Source organism: Corvus kubaryi, unplaced genomic scaffold (genome assembly GCF_017639235.1).
Source record: "Corvus kubaryi isolate FWS band 111438036 unplaced genomic scaffold, C.kubaryi_AGA036_p1.0 133, whole genome shotgun sequence".
NCBI classification, from domain to species: domain Eukaryota; kingdom Metazoa; phylum Chordata; class Aves; order Passeriformes; family Corvidae; genus Corvus; species Corvus kubaryi.
Genome location: NW_024580667.1, coordinates 34,559,754 through 34,577,557, shown reverse-complemented (window position 1 = coordinate 34,577,557; position 17,804 = coordinate 34,559,754). Strand labels below are relative to the sequence as shown.

The 17,804-nt window shown below is 36.5% G+C and overlaps 1 protein-coding gene across 3 annotated transcripts in view; it reads left to right on the top strand.

Moving 5' to 3' along the window:
* PCCA (propionyl-CoA carboxylase subunit alpha) overlaps window positions 1-17,804 on the top strand; it is a 272,415-nt gene that overhangs the window by 120,248 nt on the left and 134,363 nt on the right. For all 3 annotated transcript variants that reach the window (XM_042042942.1, XM_042042930.1, XM_042042953.1), the window contains exons 15-17: window positions 1,982-2,050; window positions 2,848-2,923; window positions 13,645-13,755. In XM_042042942.1, the coding sequence (XP_041898876.1) occupies window positions 1,982-2,050; window positions 2,848-2,923; window positions 13,645-13,755 (256 nt within the window). The remainder of the gene's footprint in view (window positions 1-1,981; window positions 2,051-2,847; window positions 2,924-13,644; window positions 13,756-17,804) is intronic.

Here is a 17,804-nt window from a genome sequence, read left to right as displayed (position 1 = left end):
ACATACATGTGTCAATACTTACATGCATTCCTATGCACATATAAAGCACCCCTGAATGCTTGTGTGCAATCACTTTACAGGTGCTACTTTGGAGACAAAAGTCACAGTATAATTCAAGTATGTGTGGAGTACATATGTCATACCTTGTCTTATGTACGTATTGATTATTACAAAAAAATATCCTGGGCAAGGGATTTATCTGGAACTGAGTAGGTAAATTAATTCTTTCTGATTTAAATGTGAGAGCATGTGCATTGACTTTATATATAGGCAGTCATTCTGTGAGGGAGGATGGTTTAGCAGTTGGAAGAAAGGAAGCTGAGAAATACACTGCATGTTTTTTCTGTAATCATGGCCTGTCTGATCTACCTTCTCATCAGTAGCTAATGTTAAATGTACCTGATGTGAGTAGTGGGGAGTCCAGTTAAGCACAGATAAAGCACATTCAGATAAGATGTGATTAAAGTGGTACAGAAGCAATACTGCCTTAACATATGAATAAATATAGAAAACATAATACATAAACATATAAATATAAATATATGAATACAAACACATGAATAAGTGAATTTCTTCTTAAAATAAATATAATGTCCTAAAAACTCGTCAGACAATGTTTCTTACTGAAGAAAGTGAATACACCTGCTAGGGTATCTTTTTATGTCATTTGGATAATAAAGTCATCATCATGCCCTCATGTGGATTCTCTAGACAAGAGGTTCTACATGTGGTCCCTTGATAATTGCCTAAATTAAAATATTAAAGGCCTAACAGCCGTTGCGTTGACCTTTTTCTGCCTTGCTGCAGACAGATGAGCTGCTGTTTATTACAAAGGTTCCTTCCCAGAGGTGAAGATTTAAGTGAGATTCCAGGACCCTCTTTCCCACCCCCTTTACAATGCAGTATATCGGAGCCCTGCAGTTTCAACAGCTTTGATTAGAGTCCTCCATCCTTATGATCCCCAGAAAGCATTTATCACTCGAGTTATTTTGATTAGTTTTAAAAAAATATTTCAGATTCCAGTGCTCAAAAGCAGCAATTTAATAAATATTTATTCCCCAGAAATTGCTCATTTGAAAAGTTTTATATGGCTAACCTCATTGTTACAGTGATGAAATCAAACTGAGAGATGAAAACAAGAATCAGCAATATACAAACTAACTTGTTGGCTGGTTAACAGCAATCAGCCTCTTCAAAAGAAATTTTTGAACTTGTGTTATTTTTTTCCATGAATATTGCAGAATCAGAGCTTTAATTGGGGCTGTGTCCTTACAAAGCAAAGCCATGGAAAAAGCTGTATAAACATTAAAGACTTGGGGGAACAGCAGCAACAGAGAAAAAAAAAATGTTTAACAGTTGAGAGGGTGAGACAGAGAAGGAAAGTGTTACAGACATGAAAACCATAGGCTCAGTATCCTATGGAGCTGATAAGCAGAGCTCCAAAGTTCCTGCTGAATCCTTCCTATTCCTGCTGAAGCCCTTGGAAGGGCTGTAGCAGAACATGAGGGATGTGATTACATATAGATGCAGAAAGGGTGTGATTATAAGGGTCATCCCTCATGCCAGGTGTCAGTCAGAAAAATAATTACAACTGTATTTTATTACAGGGATTAAATCAGAATTGAATGTGTTTAGAGTTGAAGTGATTGTGTAACACAGCTGAAATTCTTAGATCAAATTTAGTGTGTTTACTGTGCATTCTAGAGAACAAAAGAGATTTCTGACTATGAACTCAAGATTGCAGTCAAGTTTCTCATAAAGGAGAGAATAATTTGCAAGTGTTTTTCCCAGTGAAGAAAAAAGCTTCCCTTCCCTCCTCCCAGATTCTCTGAAAACAAATAATTATTCTAGTCTTTCCAGAGGGAAAAATGTATGTGATAAGCTTTGTGGGGGTTATGGTTTAAGGCTGATGGGTAGATTTGATCCTCGTGTTGAAATTCTTTTTCCACTAATATATAACTATTTTTACTTATTTTTGAAGGTACGTGTTGACAGTGGTATTCAACAAGGAAGTGATATTAGCATTTATTATGATCCTATGATCTCCAAAGTGAGTTGATTATTATTTCTCAATATTCTAAAGGTATGAAGTACTGATTTTATACATAGATCTTTTAAATGAGAGAGAGCATGTTAAAGGATTGGTAAATCAGTATTTTAAAGGTGCCAGGCATAACATGCCTCAAGGGAATAAAAAAGAAGTGAAGGAAGATGTACAGTAGTGGAAATCTAGGGTTACTTCTAAATAAAATTCTTTTTACCTTTTGACACTGTAATTATTTGTCTTGCAGTTTCTAATTATTAAGAAGATTCTGATTTAAACACTAGTCTTTATTGTCTGACTTAGATGCTGCCAATCTATCTTTTTAAACATAGTCTAGCCTGGATGAAGATGTCAATAATTCTGGCTTCCAAAAAAGAAGCATTGAAAGAAATGGTTGATATTGTCTCTTAGTATTAGTTTTTATTCATAAGGAATATATTGGTAAAATTAAAATATGACATGATAGAGTTCAGTTCTCAAAAATATTATATCTTATGAGTTTGTTGGGCATTAGGAATCTGGAGAGTCAGCTTGGATATTGAGCCTCTTGTCTGATTTTCTGAGGGCTTGCTTAGATGCTTTAAGTTTTATGAAGGAAAAGTGATTGGCCTTCTTGGGTTAAAAGATCTTAGCTTTTTCTTGATGTTTCAGGGAGCCTCTATAGCACAGATACAGTAATGGCCAAGAAATGGTTTTATGACTGCAGAAGTTCTACAAGCCTATTTAATTTTTAAATGCTTTTCAAATTCTAGAGACAAACATCTAATTTCTAGGTAATGTAAATACATTTTTTTTTTCTTTAGCTGATTACCTATGGTTCTAATAGAGCTGAAGCCCTGAAAAGAATGGAAGAGGCTTTGGACAACTACGTAATTCGAGGTAACTAGAGAAATTTGGATTCCTAGTGTGATAGGCTGTCATCTATTTCAAGAAAACAGCTTGAAAATGTAGCAATTAGCAAATTGAGTAAAGTTCCCACTTTTTAAGTGCAAATTAAAACAGGAAAAGCTTGTGTTAATTAAGCTGAGAGGATACATCAACTCTAAAGAGACTTCTTTTCCCCTCCATTTTTTTCTCTTGAGTATTATGAGATAAATATTTAAATAACTTTCTTAAAACTCATAGTTCTCACTGAATGGTAGCATGTAATTGATTTATTATGTTGCAGAGGGGAAAAAAAGGCTTCTGTACTGTAGGAAATTTAAGGTAATTGCCATTTTATAGGAATTTAATACATTGATTGCAATTAAATATTATCACAATGCAGTATTTGATTTTGTGTATATATATTTCTCTTATTTTCAAGATCATTGTTTAGATTTGGGCAAATACAGATGTGGGCTATTGATCAGTATGTGTTTTAGCTCTTGCCCTCTGATTGCATAGGAGATGCAGCCATTCTTCCAGGCTTTCTAAGCAGCAGGGGTGAAGCAGCCCTGACTACTTTCACTCTAAGTTTTGGTGAGGGCAGTCATGTTTTGTGTGGGAGAAATCTTTAGGTCTTCCTCTGTGTCTTGTAGAAAATAAGGACAACTCAGGGTAAAAGAGGTAAAAAATTTCTATTAAGTTTCCGTAAAACTTGGTTTGGCCTTAATGCTGTGCTGCTGAATGGTACAGATCCCATGTCAAACTCAAAAGATTTATCTGTCGAGGGGAAAATGAACATTCCTCTACCACAGTGTACCTAGGTAGATGGTAGGATTAGCCATTGTAAATGAACTGCTAACTCTAACATGAATTTATATTGGTGGAACTTGAGCCATTAGAATATTGCAGTACAATGTGCTGATGTAAACCCCTGCTGTATAACAGCTGAGTAAATTTATATGAGTGAGAAATTTATACTGCTGTAGTTAGATTGATGTGAGGTGGGATTTGTTAGTGTTGTTTTTAATGGAGACAGGCTCTGGATTCACACTCGTATTGATAGCAAGTGATGCTAAAAGTATTTTATTTCATGAGAATATTGCAAATGTGTGTGGAGCATTGTCTTTTATTATGTGCTATAACATGGGGTGGAAACTTACCAATTGTTTGTGCTTAGGTGTTTTACACAGATGTTTATGTACCTAACAACAGTTCCACAGATTATAAATACTTGTAAACTATATGAGACCTTACACCTGAAAAGTACTAATTTGTATTCTTGAGGTTTCTACAGTCTTTTTATTAGTATGCATGTATCCATCATATCTGATGTCTCCGTAGTATTTGTCTGAGAAAGCTTTTAGTCTATTAAAAACATTTAAAGAGGTAATTAGTGAACTACAGGGGGAATTTTTTTTTAAAGTACTGCAAACCACAAAATTTAATGTCCTACAGGTTTCAAAAGTAGATTAATTTCAGAACACATTTTTAGTTGCAGTGGCCAGTGGTTTCCATTTGAAAACCACCGGGATTTTTGTGTCATTTTACACAGCTGGTAGTTTCTTCTCCGTGTTTATTTAAAATGGAACGTTTGTGGCTATTAAAGTATCTCTTCTCTTGCCTAGTGTGAATGATTCTTGGTAGGGTAGTTAGTAGAAACTGTCCCATCTGTAATGTTCTAAACTGCATTGACATGTGCAGAACTCCTTTTTTTTTTTCCTAAAGCAATTGTGTGTATTTTTGCTTTACAATGTTGGGTTCCTATGTAACAAAATATTAAACTACCTTGATCTTTTGTAAAGTGCATCACATGAAGTCTTTTCCATACTTGAGTTTTTGTTAGTAGTAAAAGATACAGAATAATTTTTTTACCTAGTTTTGGAGTTACTTGGTTTTATGCTTGAATAGTGAGCTTGTACATAACTATTTAGAGATTACCAGTCTTCCTGAATAGTGTGCTCCAGATTCCTATTTCTCAACACAGCCCCCTTGTCCCTCTGATTTCCTGGGAAGCAGCATTTATGTTTGCATTGTGTTTTAGAGACACTGTGTTTTTCCCTGTAAGTAATGAAATAACTCTTCTGAGTTACAAAGCATTTTAGGTAAGCAATACCAGCTGAAGTAAGTGTCAGTTGTAGTGATTATATACACTGTGAGAATTTTAGATTTAAAATCCCAAGGATTGCAATTTCTGTAAACAAAGATGCTTGTTCACTCACATGGGATGGGAATGGGATATAGGGTGACTGGTTAACAGGTCAAGGACCATCTAATATGTAGCTGAAGGACTGCTAATGGAGGATGGATCTTCCCCATCACTTCTGTGTCACTGGTTCAAAGCAGACAAAAGTTGGTAAGGCATTTTAGTCACTACTATTTTGATGGTTGCTCACTGACCTGTGTGAAATCAGTGGTTTTTATCCAGTTCCTAGAAGACAAATGTCTTCTTGGAGCAAATGCCACTATACAGTGTCATTCATGGCAGTCCCGGCAGAGAATCCAGGACTGAAGTAGCACAGTGACCCTTCAGGAGGTGACTCATAGGCTGGGTTGAGGCATGTTGGCAATGTGAAGGGCAAGGACTTACTCTGCTGCTCCTTGTCTGTTGGCTGTGTGAGAAAACATTCAGTTTCTACTGCTGTGGCTTTGGGATATTCACAAGTTACCCTGTTCCTTTTTAGCTCCATCCCATTTACAGGGAACAAGTCCCCAGACTATAGTCTTTATTGATTTGTTTTCTTGGACTGGATACTACCTGGCCTTGAATTCATGGTTTAGCTGTCCTTCCCAGTTAAATCTGCCTGAGACAATCATGAAGGAAATTAAAATAATTAAATTTTAAAAACAGTTAATACTTGCAAAGAAAGCAGACTTAAGCAAAATTTGAGTAAATAATACCTTAAGCAACCAAGGCTCCATCATACAGTGCCTGTAATAGCAGTATCTTCATAAAAAATGTTGAATAAAGCAAATTGGGATATTTGCAACAATGCTGTGCTCTGAAAATGCCTGTTGCATTAATATTCTATTCCAGTTCAGGTTGATGACAACTTGTATGCAGTGATAACAGAAATTCTACAGTCTGTTCATTGGTAGATGCTAAAAGTGTGACTAACTCAAGACTGAGTCAAGAGAGAGTCAATGTGATCATGGGAACGTAATCTCCATCTTTTTTTCTGTGTAATACCTCTGTTGTTGTTAATGGGAGCAGATGAAAGTCTAGCATAGTGTTTCTTTGAGTTGTGGATTAGATTAAATGATCTCTTGAGGTTCTTTACAGTCTAAATTATTCTGACAGGAACTGACTCCTCTGCTGAGAACTGATCTGAATTCAAAATGTCAGCTGAGGCTCCTGAATGACAAAGGGTCTAATTAGGTAACATTTTTATCTCTGAATCTTGCAGTATAGTTCAGGAGTGATTAAAGTTAAGGGTCCAACCCAGAATTGTCTCAAGAAGAGACACTTCTTGTTTTATGTAGTTGGTTACTGGAGAATTTGTGAAGAGTGAAAGTTCAAGATTCCAGTTAAGCACAGAGGCTCTGTTCCTCATTGGGTTGAGGCATGATTTATTTCCTTTGAGCATGCACTGTTGTTAGTAGTTCATTTCTGTCTCTTATGGTACTTTTTTCAGAAACTTTTTGTTTTGTGGGGTTTTTTTTGGGGGGGGGAAGGGGATGTTAATTTGAGCAACAGAAACAGGGTATTGAAAGAATGCCTTTCAGTGTATCTCCTGTGTCTGTAAACATGATGTGGTATGCTTTCCTTCTTGGTTTTTCTAAAGTTTTAATACGTTTTTGTCATTTCTGGTGCTGGATAATATGTTCATTTGAAGGCATGTATAAATCCCAGTATGAAGTTTTGGAAAGTTTGTGTATGAAAGTTATTTTTATCTATTTAAATAAAAGAAATGCTTATATTTATGCAGCAAGTAGAACACATTATCAATTCACTAGAGGTCTGATTGGAGATATCTAGTGAGATAGCTCATATCCTTGAGTGCAGATTCCTGTAATTCCTGAATCCTGTAATCTTTCCTTCGACCTTTGTTTGGGTTTTTATCTTCCCTGAGCATTCAAAAGTAAAGCAATAACCTGAAATTTAAGTCTTTATACAAAGTCAACCCTTTTCTGTTGAGATCCTGCTTGCTGTGTAGAGAGAGGAATGTAGTGGACCATTTGGGAGAAAGAAGAGTGGAAAAATGAGCCTCTGAGGAAAAAAGTAAGCGGCAGATAGAGCAAGAAGGAGTAGAAATGAGGAGGAAATAAGGGACCCACCAGCTGGGGATGGGGGAATCTTCCAGCATGAGGTGAAAGAGCAAACATGAAATAGAAACCAGAAAAGTGTTAAATAACTGTAGTGAGTGTTTGAGGGGAGAAAAGAAATGTAGACATTAACTCTTGAGTGGAGACCTGCCAGAATAGTGGCAGCCGAAACTGTTGTCTTGATCTTTTTGCAAATGTAAACACACTAACTGGGGGGGGGGGGAAAAGGAGAGCTGTACTAATGTTGTTAGAAGGCCTTGGCTTTCCAAGAATCACAAAATGAGTAAGATTGGAAGGGATCACAGTGGATCATGTGGTCCAACCTCTCTGCTCAAGCAGGATCATCCTAGAGCACGAGAAAAAACACTCATCTGTGATTTTAGTATTTTATCATCTATTTCAAATAAATTAATTTCAGGTACAAAGGTTTTCACAGTAAACTTTAATTTAGATCCGAACATCATAAGTGACTGGGTTATTTTGTTTTAACTTAAATGATACTTCTCAATGGCAGTATACATGTGAGTTTTAGACTCTCCTGTATTCTTATCCCCTGCAAATGCTCTCACTGGTATTGTGAGCAAAACAATCTTTGTGTGTAAGAAGCCTATTTGCCTGGAAAAACAGCGTATAATGTCTGTTCTTAAATGAAATGAGTTTTTGTTTTTTAAATGAGCATTTAAAAAATGCTTCAACGGGTCATACAACTTTTGCATAACAGAGGTAACAGACTGGTAGTTCTGCAAGAGTATTTGTGTTCTCACCCATTGCAGCAGGGACCAGCAGATTCCCAAGTGTATCGATGTAGAAACCGAAACTGGAGAAGGGAAGGAAACAAACTTAGTTCAAAATCATTAGAAGGGACCATTTCAGCACACTTAGTAGCATCAGCTTGGAGCTCAGATGCTGCTCCTGTTTGTTCTCTCCTTTTCTTAAGCCAGTCATGAGGGAGGGAGTGGGAATGGCAGCCTCTTAGTGAAATGTAGTGGCATATAGTTTAGGAAGGATTACAGGTTGCCACTGTCCTGTGGAGAAGAAAGAGGGAATGCCAATTGAAGTACAGCCTGATCAGGTAAAAGAGGAAGGCAATGTTATTGGTGCAGAAGGGGAAATTAAAGTAAGGTACTTTTTTTTTTGTCAGATAAGTTTTTTGTTTGTATGGTTTTTTTCTCTCCCTTTGATTAAGGAGAAAGAACTGGGGCAGTGAAAAACAAGAAATGTAATGTGCCCAGTTGAGAAGGCACTGAAAAACAAGTGCTGTTATTTCCCTAGATATAAAGTTGTCCTAGTGTTCTATTCCCTGTCTTTAAAGTAAAAGGATATCTGAGGAGAGAGAGGATGATGGCAGAATGGCCATTTATTTTCTTTCACTTTTCTTGATGAAGTCTGCTTAGCTTTTGCTTCCAATTATTCTACAGATTCAAGCATTCATATGTGTTTGCTAACACTGTAAATAATGGTCCTCTTACTAAGAAGTTCAGAACCACATGCAATTACAAAATTTAGTTTGAGTTTGAACTTACAATTTTACAGTATGATGTTACCATATATTATGTCCTTTTACCTCCCTTCCTTTTGCCCTTTATCCTGGTGTGTGAATTCAGTGAGCTTCAGACTTTTGTATCTGAGAGAATGATTGTTTTTAGTTGGAATACATGTTCAGCTCTGAGGGTCAGTGGTGTACTGATCCCATGTGAGAATTTTATGCGGATGTTTAAAATTAAAAGCTAAAAACCCCTTTTTTTCTTGCTTTTGGGGTAGGACTTAGTATGTAGATAGCCAGCTCTGAAGTGAGTTGTAGCAAAACACAAGCTTTGAAAGACAATTAAATAGTTGAATGTTGAGGGTTTCAGGGAATATTATGAAAACTTTTGGAATTACGAACATGGAGGCTTGCTGGGTAGTAATCATGGACTTGAGAAGTTCATGTGTTGAAAGTGGTGTTTTCACAGTCTGTGCAAATCCGATAATGTTCTTGTTTTAAGTGAACAGCAGAATAATCAGTGTTTCATAATACTCCGTGCAGAGGTTAGTTAATATATTTTTTATATTTTCTTTAGAGAAATAACTGAGATACCTCCTAAGCTTCATCACATTTATTCTTATTCAGCATTTAAATTGTTGGGTGATAGTTTAGCTTTGCTGGCTTGTTAAAAAGAGAAACCTCTAGTCCTGTACTCCACATGTTGGTTTTGCAGTCAGTAAGTATGCAGATAAAGTTCTTTCTGTTCCACTTAGCACCATTTGAAATTATCAGCAAGTTAAGTCTATTCAACTGCTTATCTACAGAGGGGCATGTAGGACTCCAATTAAGTTTACGTGGATAAATGCAGATTTGTGTTTGCAGGCATCAAGATGACAGAAGCTTAATACTGTAAAAAGGCTAATCAACACTGAATATGTTTAGTGTCAGTAAATATTTATAGTGAAAACATTGCCTATGATTTTGTGCCTTGGCATTCCAAGTTCTAATTTTTAGTGAGTAAAAATGTGGTGTGATATCCTCTTCATAAACTTGTTATAAAATTGTTTTCTATAAAATGCATTTTATTGTTGTCTTTGGGTTTTCTTGTGAGGACAGGTTAGGAGTTAGGCTACAGTATATAAGTTAATGAAAAGTCTGGTGTACTTAGCAGAGTTTTTAAGGCCAAAAATGAAGAAGGGAAGGAGGCAAGATAGAGGCAGGCAGTATGGGGAGTAATTTCTTCTGATTATAATTTAATTTTTTTTTAATGAGGGCTTCTTCAAACAGGGGTTGCTAATAAGCTCTGGTGAACAGTGTGATTATTTAGTGTGCTCCTGTATTCATTAGGCAATAATGACAATTTAACTGGAAAATTAATGGAACCTCAGGAATATGTGTTCCATATAAAGCATATGAATATGTCGTTTTTAAAAATTTCATTAGTTCTCTGTAATTTAAATGCTAGTCTGCTTTCTTTTACAAATATGTTCTGGAAAATAGTGTGTAAAAATTGAAACCTAAGAAGCATACCTTAAACTGAGCTTCTACTGATGTAAAATTGTATGAAGACAACAGCCAAGTAAAATGAAAAAAAATAGACATATGGAGAATGGTGATTATTATATTTTATTATATTTTGACTTAGAGGAAAGGACTATAACTGTGACTGCAGTTCTGCATCAGCATTAACAATGTAAAAATCATGATGCTGAAGTGAAATTTTGTTTTCTGGAGGAGAAATAAATTGATATAGTTTAGGATTTTGCTTGTTTGTTGAAAATGTCATGGCTTGTCAGGCTAACAAATGTGATTTTCTTCCTGGCAGTCTGCAGATCTAGTCAAGAAAAAGAAAAATTCTCTGAAAACCATTGCAACATAAATACAATATACTTCAGTTTAGTGTTTAACTTTGCATGAAATAAGCACTGCTTGTTAGCCTCTGTTTGATCCTGTGAGAGAGTGAGGCTGATGTCTGGCCAGTGTTTTGGAAGCAGCAGGTAGTCAGGAGCAAGCTGCTCTAGGGGTCCATATTTCTGTAGCCTAGTAGTTACTCACACACAGATGGAGACCTTATGAACTTTGACAGAGGTCACACTAAATTGCAAATCTAAAACTTCTAGACTTCTGAAGGATTACACTGGTAATTTTTTTTAACGCCATATGATTTGGTACATCACTAAAAGTATCAACTCAGTCTTGAGAAGCAGATCAACCATGCAGTCATTGCTCACATAATGATCACAGGGACTGATAAAGATAGCCTTTCATGATACTTTAAAGGGAAACTTGTTTATTACATTTTTAATTTGTATATGTAAAAAGCCTTTACATTGCTTCCCAAACACCTAGGCTTGTCTGCTCTATTGAACTTATTAAAGAAATTTTGGAGCTTAAAACATTGCAGAAGCCTCATATTTTTCAGATGCACACAAGTTAGAAATAATTAAGAATACTCATAGTATTTTTTTGATTTTAGGTCTTTTGGGGCAGTCGGTTGAGACACCAAGCTCTGTCATCAGCCATCACCTCACCAGGGATCTTAACAGCAGTTTAGGAAAGAAAAATGTGAGATGATCTGGTTACACATTGCAGCATGTTTAAACCCTTGATTCAAAGTTGGGCAGCATTGAAAAACTCCTGTTTGTCTTGATGCTGGACTTAATAGATGAAGTCTCTGGGATATTTCAACTTACTATTCAAATTGGAAATTTTGGGGGGAAGTTTGTAGCAGACAAAGACAGACATTATTTATTTCCAAGTTATGGTAATTTAGCATAAGATTTTTAATTCTTTTGTGTAGTGGAGATGCAGTGTGACTTCCATTCAGTGTTTATGAAATCAGGGTCTGTGAATGATTATTTAGGTCGCAGGCAGCAAGGATCTTCTTTTAATCAAATGGACAAATTTCTATCATGTCATTATTGAACTGGTTGTGTCGTGCTATTTAATGGCTCACAAACAAGTCTTTAAAACTGTGACTTCATGATTCAATGAGGCTCAGTCTGACTCTGTGTTGAAAGTGGTTTCAGTGATGGCCACACAGAGAGCTTGAAAATTCACACCAGCAGCAGACTGGTAGGGGAAAAAAGCTTTGAAAGTGTTTGAACTGGTCTGCATATAAAATAACAAGGATGTTGTTCATGCTTCTAAACTGGAAAAACACAAAAGAAAAAGGAGTGTAGAAGAATCTCCTGTAGCCACAGCAATTTGCATGGTAGTACTGCTAGTGTCTTTGCTTTGGTGGGATCCCAACAAGGGAAAAAATCCAAATAACTTAATTTACAGCTGTAATACCTGAGTTTACAATGAATTATTTTTCAATATTATTTTAAACTAGAACTATTAGGAAAAAAGTGCAAGTAATTGAATAATGTCATCTCTAATTGTGATCCATATCATCACAATAACTTGTGAGTAAACATAGCTGAAGTTGAAATACAGAATTTTGTGCTATGCAAGAGAAGTGGATGCACAGACAAATTTTTGCTATGAACTGTTTTGTGATGTGTTCTGCATTTTATACTTAATGGTGGACAGCTAAAGCCAAAGTTAATGTGACACAGCAAATGCAATGTGATTTGGAGTTACCTGTTCCTCTGACGCTGACAAAAGAATGTGAATTACTTTGCATTTCCAGAGGGGTGAGAATGTGCGCAGCTGAGGTTGGATAACCTCTTTCCTATAGCAGCTCCTCATTTATCCATACCTGGAATAAATCAACACCTGCAATGCTCCTGAACTGCATGTCTATTTCAGCTTCTCTTAAGAAGTATTAATGTTTTTGAGCCAGTGTTATCGTGTGTAGTCATATTGGCACTGAACTCTTCTGGCTCATCAGATTTGATCTCTTTCTAAAATTGAGAAGAAAATGGAGATAAAGATGGTGGTTTTCTTACCTGTAATCTTAAACTTTCCAAAGATGACCTGTATGCTGTTTTCAAAAGAGAGACAGTACCTTCTTTTTGAAAATTGTTTGCAGTAAGGAGAAGATAATTTAAATGATCTAGGGAGTTTTTTCTCAAAGATTTTTTTTTTTTGCATCCCCTTTCTTCTCCTACCTCTTATAAGGACTTTCTTGTATTTAGTATTTCAGTGAAATGACTTCTAGTGACCGTCATATTCAGTGCTAAACTGCAAGCACTTCTGGCAAAGTGCAGTTTAGCATTAAGTCACTAACTTAATTACATAGAAGTTATTCAACTAAAACGAAAATCATTTAGGAGATGGAGGAGACAGGCTGAGAAGTAGAATGAAAAAGAGATGAAGAAATGCAGAAAACATAAGCAGCATAATATTCAAAGAAATTAAAGGATAAAGGTGGCTCTAAAGTTTCTGTGGTAAGTTATTTGAAAATTAAGTAAATTATTTTTGTGGGCTTATGTCTAACAGGGTCACAGAGAGGTCCTAAAGAGGAGCCAGGGTATTGAATGAAAGAATTGACCAGGTGAGGTTGGATAGAGGTTCATGTGGAGGAAGCAATACATTTCTGTTTTGTAAGTTACACAGGAGTCTCTTAAGTGTTACAAATGATAAAAATGTTGTAAAATGGTATGTTAAGTGGTAAAACTGTTTACTGTATTTCTTTACTGTGATTGGGGCATAACATGGTGCATATCTTTCATTCAGGCTTCAGTGGAATTGAGCTAATATTTGTCATTTCAAGGAGATGGCTGTGGTCTTGCCTACATCTTCTAGAACTGGACCAAAAGTCTCTTGGTTGTGCTTGCTGTCCTTAACTCAACTAAGTGTTTGAATTAGGCTTGATGAGGTGAAAATTTAGATTGTTTACTTTATAATTAAACGGAGTGTTTAAAAGGGTGTGTCTTGAGGCAGGAGTGAAACAAAACTGGTAAATCTGCATTGATTACATCAGTACTGTGGTATCTAGGTTGTGAACAAGTATTTCTTCCAGAAAGAGTTCATATTTTTATAAGTCCTTTCTTACTGTAATTTGTGATTAATGTCACCTGATTTTGTATTGATTTGTTTTTTTTTTTGTTTTCAGGTGTGGCTCACAATATTTCTTTACTGCGAGAAGTGATCGTCCATCCACGCTTTGTTCAAGGAGACATCAGCACTAAATTCCTTCCTGAAGTCTATCCTGATGGTTTTAAAGGTTTGTTCCATTTGGAAATGTTTCTTTTCTTGAGTGGTGTTGTTTTTGATTATTGTTCCTTTATATTTTCAGACTGACATGTTCACCAGTCTTTACTTTTTCTTCAAATATATCTGTGTATACACACAATTAGAGTTTTTAAATAATGCATTAAGTTGAAATAGCTAATTTTTTTTATCTTCAGGAAGGCAAAATACGTTATTTCTAGTGATAAAATAGTAAATTAAATACACCCAAAGTCAAGAAAAACCATTTGTAGGTGATATGAAATATGTAAAAGAAACATCAATTCAGTTCTGCTGTGCTATCGTACTTCATTACAGACAGACTGTTAACTATAGTAAGATAAGATTTCTTTTTACTCAGCACTGTTGCTTCTTCAGTAAGTTGGTGTAGCACCTCTAGAATTGCCTTTTGGCACCGTTTGTTTTAACTGTAGCCTTGTCTGAGGATCTGGCATTTTATCAGAGTATTTCAGTACCCTGGTCTTAATACTCATTAGACACAGTAATGGGCATCATTTTGAAATTGTTAACTCATACACTACGTTAACATAAACACAAATTTATTTCTTTACAACATCCCAAACTACTCAATTTCAAAAATGTTTACCAATGGTTGCTGGAAAAATGTAAGGAAACAAATAGATTGGTTTCCTTTCACAAGTAACAGGTTTTGAAAGGTTGACTTCTCTCTTAGCTAATCTGCTGTAGATGCTTTCTTGGCCTGTGTGGTCAGAGATTCAGTTCTTCCATACAGGTCTTTCACCTCAGCTGGCATTCATCAGGCAGAACATCTTCCTTATTTAAAAAAAGACAGTATTTATAGTTCATCATTCATGGGTCCTTTATGAATCCCGTGGAGATTCCTTTTCCCCCATTCATCATTAATCCAATGTGGCAGAATCCTCATCCCACTTTGGAGGCAGCACTGCCAGATTGGCAGTCACTGGATATGACTGGCACCTTGCCAAATTCTAGTCTCATTAAGGAGCAGAACAGATTTTTCTTACCTCAGGACTCAGTGTGTGAGTGTGTGGATGACTATTCTCTTCACCAGAACTACTTGATATCATGATGTCATTGACAACTCTGTGTGTGATACTGTCCTACATGTGGGATTAATGCATCCTGCTTGTTCCTGGCTCCTGACTGAGACCACAGGAACAGGTGTTGGCCACCTTGAGTGGTAGTGGGCTTGTGATGCTTCAAGCTGAAAAGTTCCTTTGTTGTCTTTGCTAGGGGGTACTTAGCTAATCTTTGGGTAACTCAGCTGGCTTTCATCCAGCAGCATTGAAAATGATCAGGGTACTCTGATCATCTGCTCCTGAAGCTGCTCTTGAAGGCTTGGTGCTGCTGTAGTTGGTCTTTCTCCCTTCCCTGACACTTGAATACAAAATCTCATGTCTTGTCTCTCTGATGTTTCTGGGACTATTCAGTCCTTTTCCTGAGTAGATCCAGATCTCTTAACCACCATGAAATCTGCATGTTTTTACTGTTGCTGCTTTTATTGGGGTAGTTTTTTTGTAAGTTCCTGGGTTGATTTAGCTTGTGAAGGAATCTGGTGAACTTCAGTAGATGTGCAAAGTGAGTGGCAGACTGGGAATGGGGAGAGGGGAATGGAGGAAAAAGGCAAGGATGCAAGATGTTGGAATTCCAGTATCATATTGTGAGAAGGCAGCCTCACCTGGCACACAGCTGGGAACAATAAAAACATAAACCAAACAGTAGTATTATATTAACAGATTCTTAAAGATATGCTTTTGCTCTGGACACCAGAAGACACAAGAACAGATATTGTGGCAGTTCATAATCGAAACTAATGATTGGCACATGTGAAATTCCTAGACTTTGTTCCTGCTGTATGAAAAGTCTTGCTCATCTCCTTCCATGTATCAAACAAAAGCACACATTAGCCTTCTTAATGATAAATAAAGGAACATATTATGGTACTGTACTTCAGATCAAGAATACTTACTCATGAATACTGATTAAAAGCTCACCAAAGTAATTGAGAACCCTTTTAATGATGTAGTTTGCACTGGATCAAACCCTTCATGCTTAAAAAAAAATTGATTACTTGAATTTGCGGATAGCTTTTTAAGTACCCACTGAAAAATGTTTCTGCAAATCCAAGGACTCAAATGGGAACTGCTGAATGCAAGCAAGGATGGCGGGCAGATGACAGGTAGAAGCTCAGGAAGAGAAGCAAAGACAAAAATTAACTTACGTTTAATTTCTTTAATCACTTCAACTAACTTTTTAATATAAATACCCAGGGTAAACTTTGCTAGGAGAATTTGGAAATTAAGTAGCTTCATATATCTTACTATTGCTTATAGAAGATGAATAGCTGTTAAAAAAGAGCTGTGACAATCTGAAAAATCAGAGCAATGTATAGCCAACATGGATCTGGAAATACGTAGAAATGTGTGCTGTTGTTAACAGTAGGAATCCATACCAGAGGTGTTTTAAATTTGGAAAACTTAAGAAATAGAAACGTTTCAACAGAGATGTATGTAAAGTTAATGCTCAAGCACAATCCATTGTTTCTTCTGTAAACTGCACAATTGCCACTGGTGATGTACACTGATGGTAAGTAATGAATGTCAGCTGTGTTCTTTCTGGTGACTGCATGAAGTACTGGCCCATTTCTTCTGTGCATTTTTCTTCAAGTATAAATATCGAGTCTTACTTAAGAGTAAAATAAGAGATGCTTTGTTTTCCAGTCTCATTTTATGAGTTCCATTATAAATCCTTTATTAGAAGACCTTTACTCTTAAGTTAAGAAAAAGTGAATTATTAAACGTATCTCGGCTACTTTTCCATTAACCTGTGTGATGCCCACTTCAAATTGCATATAGAATGGGCATGTTCAGTAATTTTCATGATTAGAGTTTAACTCTTTCTCCCCATCTTTAAGTAAACATTCACTACCAGAAGAAATTTGTTCATTGCAAGTTATTTTAAAATAATAGCTGTGCCAAAAGTAACCTTGTGCAGAGTTTGATTAGTGTGGGAAAGCAGCTGCTGTCATGCCACTTTTTTGTCCATGTGAGGGATGGCTGGCTGGAATGCTGGCTGGCAGTAGGTTGTTGCTCTGAACATACATGTATGTTTTGGGAGGCGTGTAGATCTGAGGGTGGGTGCAGGAACACTGATTAGGTCAGGTGACACTAGTACACCTGTGTTAGAGTGGCCTCCAAGCACTTTGCTTGCAGAATAAAAATGTTTTTCAACCATGCAGGAGTCAGATACACCATTCTACTACAGCTTCCAAACAACCTGGGAAGCCTCTGTACTTCCTAATCTGCCTGATGAGAAAGAAGTTTACTATGTATTATCCCTATTTTATAGGCACAGAAAGTGTATCTCTATTTTCACAAAGATCCAAGAGGAGTCTTGGACAAAGAACAAATAAAGGATCTTTAGGTTAGTACCCTGCTCATGGGATTAGTCATTGCGGTTCAGACTGTCTCACAGTTAATGTTTTCCTGGTTTTTGTTTAAAATATTGAGTTTTTCTTGATGTTCCACTCTTCCTGGTTATTAAATGATGTCTCAAATCAGTCAGTCTCTTTGGGAGACACATCCTGTGCCAGTGAAAGATGGGGCATTTTCCAGGAGAATATCACAAAAGTCATCCCAAAATACATGAGGGGAAAAAAGCCAGAAAAGGAATCATTTACTTTCCCTCTTCTGGCATGTTTGCCTCATTTGAATGGAGAGGAAGAACAGAAATTCTGATGGACAGTCCTTTATGTTTTTAATGCAGAAAGGAATAAAGAGGAAGCCCTTCTCCTCTGAAATGGCATATTGGCTCCAGAGACTGTGTGTGAGGTGAAGGCCTTTAGACATGTTGTGTTTATCATAATCATGTGGGTTGGGTGAAATGATTTCTCTGCTTAATACTTACTAAACAATCTCTGGAATACTGTGTCCAGTTTTAACCTCCTCATACATGTAAGAAAGGTGGCAATAAGCTTGAGTAAGTCTAGTGAAGAGCCACAGGGGTGGTACTGGGGTTGGAATAGATGACCCGTAAGGAGAA